General features: G+C 40.8%; 1 protein-coding gene across 1 annotated transcript in view; it reads left to right on the top strand.

Moving 5' to 3' along the window:
• Positions 1-3334, top strand: part of FKBP6 (FK506 binding protein 6) — a gene marked incomplete at its 5' end in the record, with an annotated part of 62277 nt that extends 58943 nt beyond the window's left edge. Inside the window, one exon of the mRNA XM_019509693.1 lies at positions 2525-3334. Coding sequence (XP_019365238.1) covers positions 2525-2557 — 33 coding nt within the window. The remainder of the gene's footprint in view (positions 1-2524) is intronic.
• Between the last annotated feature and the right edge of the window lie 2710 nt (positions 3335-6044).

The raw sequence follows: 6044 nt of genomic DNA on the forward strand, positions 1-6044 counted from the left end.
CAAGTTTCATCAAGATCAGACAAGAAATGCCAAAGTTATAGCCTGCTTTGACCTTCCCCATTATAGCCTATGGGGAAGTCAAAGCAGCTTGAATATTCAACTGAGCTTCAACCTCAAGTTGAAGCAGACCCGCTTCGACTCAAAGCGGACAGCAAATCGAAGCGGGACCCGGTTTAATATTCGACATGGCTGTCGAATCGAATATTACTTGCTCTGCACAGCCCTACTATATACCCATTACAGTGACAAATTCAATATGTTGATACACTGTTGGTCTTGAGCTGAGAAGAGCGAGCATTGTGTATGCATGTGTATGTGTGTATGTGTAATTCATTCACTGTCAAGCAGGGTTCTTTGGGTAGATGGCTACAACCAACAACCAATTCATTCACTGTATAATTCTTATACAGCATGGGTAAAAAAGAGGGATATCTAGCAAACTTTCTGTTAGTTTGTTTTAAGACTGTATAATTAATACACTGGTGGGTGGGAACGCTCGAAGTATATGTTTAAATAGGATTAAACTAATTTTAAATCCGAGTTAGTGCCATCTGAGGTGCACAGCCTGACAAACTGAGTAAACATTATTTCTGTCCTTAGTATACCTTTGGGTGTGTTCCTGATGTCTGCCATTTGCAGTCACCAATAATTCCAGTGCTGTGTTGGCAGGAGCAGCAAGATATCAAAAGTAGGAATAATCATTTTTGTAGCCTCATAAGCAAATGTAAGTATGTACATAGGACAGATTCTGGCCAATACATTTAATGCCTTTGTAGGTACAACTGTATCAACAGGTAACACAGGCAGTGCAGTGTATTATAGCTAAGTTCTGGTAGAGCAGGTACAATGTCATGTTAAAGATCAGCAAATAACCAAACTGTATTTTCATAAGAACAATGTTAAATGGAATGAAAACTAAAGTAAAAGGAAATGATAAATGAGAATGAACAGCTGTGGGGGAAAGCAGTGAATAGGTGGTGTAGGGGTGGGCCATCAGATCTTTAATGTTGGGCCTCCTTTCAGGTAGATTTGTATCTTATTACATGGTCAAGTAAATAACACAAGGACTCTAATGAGCATCTCCAGTAAAAAAAAAAAAAAAAAGACTGGAAAGTGTTAGCAGAAAGTTCACTCTAAACACAACACTCATGAAGGAAAATCAAACTAACAGTAATACTGGAAACAAATGAGGAAGAAGGGAGTAAGATATTAGGTAAGAGCTATGACACAACAAGGAGACCCAAGACTCAGAATCGCACTGACATTAAATTTTAGGCACTTTATTTCTTTTTTTAATGCCACTCCTCCCCTCTCCCCTCCCACCCCCCTTTCCATTTGGGGGAGTAAACAAGAAAAGGAACAATTATGGTCAGAGAGCTGGAAGTATCAACTCTTGAATAATGTACAAAAATATTATCAGTACGTCTTGTTCATGCCCAGCTAAGGAGTAAATGCTTGTACCTACAAGTACATATCAATGAAGGAAGAAGTTGTTTCATATGGTTCTGGGTAGAGGGAGTGGAATTTAGAATAATGGGAAAAAATTAATGACATAGTCTTGAATACTCCACCCTTCCCCCCAAGGAACTCGCCTTGCTTTTGGAAGAGAGAATGTAGTGGGGGCGTGAAAATTTACAGTCATGGCAGAGCGCTGAATGCATGCAACAGCTCAACCACCCTCAACCAGTTCACTTGGCTGCTTCAGGCAAAGTTGTAATGTTAACCCCCTTGCAGCTGCTGCTGAATTGCGGAGTTAAATTGGAAAATGGCTGCAAGAGGGTTAAAATGGGACTCTGCCCCTGTTGCTTGCTGGCCCAGAGAGAAGCAGCTGCCATTACAGCATGGCATCTGTACTTCTGTTTTCCATGTTTCTATTCCAGCAAAAAAAAATTGGCTTCCCTGCTGAAGTCATGCCCTAATTTTGGAGGGCTGTTTTTTTGGGAGAGGAGCGGATGCAAGTAAATACGGTACTAACATCAGGAAAAAATGTAATGCCCCTTGCTCCTGCTTGAGTGTGCTCAAGCCCAGCGACAGGAGCTTAAGAGAAGGGCTTAAGGGTAGTGCCTGAGAGCTGGATGGTCCAGACAGCCTATAATCTGTTTTAACTGCTGGGTTTAGATAGGGTTTGATCTGCAGTGGAGAGGCAATATAAGTTTCCCCTCAAAGAATTAGACTGGAAAGGCAGTAGACACGAACTGAATGGAACAGTTCTGTTATCACAAAGATGTGACTGGATGGCCAAAATAGTTATTTTACTAGTTCTAGTGTCTGTGGTCACAAAAGGTCTGTTTTTTCTAGATTTTAGCATATAACACTAGGAGATTGTTTCCTCTAGTCCAGAGGTGGAAATTTCTTTGATTTGCTCTAACATAAAAGAATAGGTGCATGATTGTTTCAGAGCAAGTAATAACATCATAAAATAGAAACACATCTTAAAAGTAACTAATCTCCAAGTAGTTACAACTGATAAATAGCTGAACTATATTTGTGAAGTGTTACTGATTTGTGGGTTTTTTTGTTCTAGAGTCCTCTGCAGATGAAGGAAAATGTCCTGTGACTAGGAGAAGCTTGCCTCTCTGCTTCTGAGTACCTTGACATTGCACTTACGTTGTGAAAGGAGATCCGCTTCGTTTTTAGAGAGCACAGAATTTAGGAGGCTGCGAAACTTGTCTCAGTTTTACATGCAAAGTTTTGAAGTTGCAAAATTCCACAGATGTCTACACTCTTGTTCTAGAAAAAGGGAGAGGCTATCCCTATTGGATTTTTTTCTCTCACTAAACAGAGCCCTGTCTCATTCGCAAGGGCTGATGCTCATTTTGACTCAAACTTTTTCAAAGTTTGACCTCTTTTTCAAATTTTGGGCTACTCAGAGGAAATGCATAAATAAATGTAGGATGCCATGACACTTGTAACGGTTACACAGCTTGTTCTTAGAAAAAATATGTTTAAATTTGTTTTTGGTCTGAAAAAATAAATCAATCTCTAGGAAATCATTTAAGCAGGTCTGGTGCCAACTTATTGTGTGAAGTTGATTAGAATTTCTTAATGTGAAGAACTGGAGTTAGAAAACAGGATCCAGTTTGTCTTGCCAATTTTCTGTCTGCGGAGCTAGTTCACTTGTTAGGCACTACAGCATGTTACACTCTTCATTTCGGCTGAATGTTCCAGTGCATATTGACATTTAAATGTAAGTTGCTTAAAACCTCCCCTTCTCCCCAAATATTGTATGCCTTTCCACTCATTTAGATGGGTTTCCCGTTGCAGAAATTATCTGCATTTTTCCTGAATGGTGTTTCACAATTGTGGAGCAACTGAATAAATGTAAATTTGAATACATTCTGATGTAGTGGTATACAGCAAATGCAAAATTTAACAAGAAACCACTCAAAGATTCCATGGAAAAGGAAACTGGTAAAACAAAACCCAGTGTTCCTCAGCTATTCATCCCAACAGTGCTTGGCTAGGGTAGACAATTCCCTCTAAACTTTGCTCATTCCCTTATTGTTGCTTACAAGGCATAGAGAGTCACTCATGGTGAATACACATTCCAGTGCACAGTAAGGCTGCTTGCCAAGAAATAAAGTTTGTTCACATGAAATGCAAGAGCCATAAAGAAGCTGGCAGGGATGGTGAAAATAAGCAAGCTTAGAAGTTTATGTTGACTGATTTAAAAAGAATTTCCACCTGTGGAATTAGAAGCCAGAGTGATAAACTAGTAGGTTAAGCTGCAGCATGTTGTAAGCACAGTACTAAATCCTTGTCATCAATCTAATCTCTGCTTCTAGAGCAGTTTCTCAACCTGTGGGTTGCAAGAATATATGAAAGGGTTGCAAACAAACTTTAAAAATGAATCAATAAACTTTAAAAATGGATTCTCCTTTAAAGGAGAAAAACATGGGAAACCATGGCTTTTCCCTTGCAGGCTGGTACAATTCCAGTCTGCAAGGGGCTGCTTGGAGCCCCTGTGCCCCACACACACCCCACCCTGCCCCACACACTGGAGGGCCGGGGCCTGGAAGCAGTGGGTTGTGAGTGAGGGGCACTGAGTCGAGACGTGCCATTGATGTTTACAAATGGTTCCTGGTACAAAAAGGGGACCACTATTCTAGAGGAAGGATGCCTCAGAGTCCTCTAGGGAGAGGTGGAAGGTCAAATTCCACTCAGTTGCATGATTCCTTAATGAGCTGCACCCATGTCACTCTTGAGGTGGCTCATTAGGAGTAAAGCAAGTTAAACCAAGCAGAGCTGTTTAGACTCTCCAGTTCCTTGCTATGAGAGAGAACACCAGCTTAAAACATGAGAAGGGAAAGAAAAGCATCTATGTGGTTGCTTAGCCTGTTGTAAAAATTCACCTTGTATAGAGATTGCTTAATAGCATAGTGCAATGATCCACTACTGAAATGCTTGTGTTGCATGCAGGATGGTTTAGCAGGATCTTTGGTTATAAGAAGAAAAAGTAACTCAAGCCACAGCTACAGATAACAATTATTGTAAGCACATGCCATGTCATTTCTGCCTTCTTTATTTGCCTGATTTTGTTTCACGTGCTTATTTACTTCAGGCCTCAATACTTCTTGCGGTCCAATCGTAATCATCTTAATAGTTCTGTCATCAGATATACTCTGCAGACAACTTCCTCTTAAGTAAACATGTTAGTTCTGCCATTTATCTTTTTCAGGGTGCTGTTAACATACTACAACCATATCCCTGTTTCACTCGCCAATAGGTTGAAGAAGCAGATTAATGCAGGGGCATGGACAGGTAAAACACTTGCACAGCTTTAATAGGGGACTGCAGGCTTACCAGCCTACAGCTGAATTTGGTGCAACTGTTTTGTGAGCTAAGAGCAGAGGGTGTTTATAGATGTTCTCCTGGGGGTGGAGCAGGGGGTGGAAAAAGGCACTTTAATTAGCGCAGCTCCAAGAGCTGCACTAATTAAAGGGCCCAGAATATCATGCGTATCAGCGCCCCCACTCTGAAAAATGGCAGTGCGACGTTTTGAGTTATAGCTCCTCAAACAAGCTTTAAAGCACCTCGCCACCAATTTTCAGTGCAGGGACACTGAAACACGTGATGCTGGAGTCTGCTGGAGCACAGTAATTACCACGCTCTAGCAGACTCCATTGAATCTGTTCTGACACACTGTAATTACAGCACATCGGAGCAACCTCCCTGCATGCGTATGGGAGTCCTAAGTGGAGCTGGTAGCCTATCCCTGTATGAAATGGGATAAATTGTCAAAGTGCAGTTTCACTTTCTGTGGGGTAGGAGTGGACAAACAAAACAACTGTGCCTAATAGCTGTGTCTTCACAGGGTGTGTGCACTGCCCCCCCACTTCCTTCTCCCTCACCATACACCTTTACAGTGGGGTAATTTTACAGCTGTCTGTGTCCCAAGATACTAGCTTTTAGTTTTGTGTATTTTTGAGTATACACTAGGTGGCAATATCCCTCCTCTTAATACCTTGCTTAAAGCAAGCAGGTTGTGATTCAGTCCATCAGGCTTAATTTCTGAATGTTAGTCTTCTTTCTAGAACTTGTTCTTATAACTTTATTTGATTAGAATTGGAGGGTGGTTCCCTCCTGGAATCTGAGAGCTTTTGTATTTAATGACTCCAAGCAAGAAGACCTCCGTGAAGGTACACATCTTGCAGAGTTCTTATATGAAGCTACCCATGCTTCCAACAGCTTGTTTTTTCAATACACTGCCAGCATCAGTGCAGCATTGTTGTCCTAGTAAAAACTAGCATTCTCTTTTTTGTATAATATGTGTAAGTTTAATGAACACAAGTCATTATAGAAACAAAATGAAAACCTGTTGAATCCAGATCATTATTTGGTAAATATACGAATGCAGAGCCTACCACCTACTAAACTTAAGAAGAAAAATTCACAATTCAATGCCTTGATTCTGCAAAAACCATAAATGGGTACTTTAATTTTACACAGGAAATAGGCTCTCTGATGTCACTGAAATTACTCACAGGGCATGTCTACACGTGCATTTACTGCGCAGTAACTGAAATTATTGCACAGTACACCCA

The sequence above is a fragment of the Gavialis gangeticus genome, unplaced genomic scaffold, assembly GCF_001723915.1.
Source record: "Gavialis gangeticus isolate Ggan-Ray unplaced genomic scaffold, GavGan_comp1, whole genome shotgun sequence".
In the NCBI taxonomy this organism is placed as follows: Eukaryota; Metazoa; Chordata; order Crocodylia; family Gavialidae; genus Gavialis; species Gavialis gangeticus.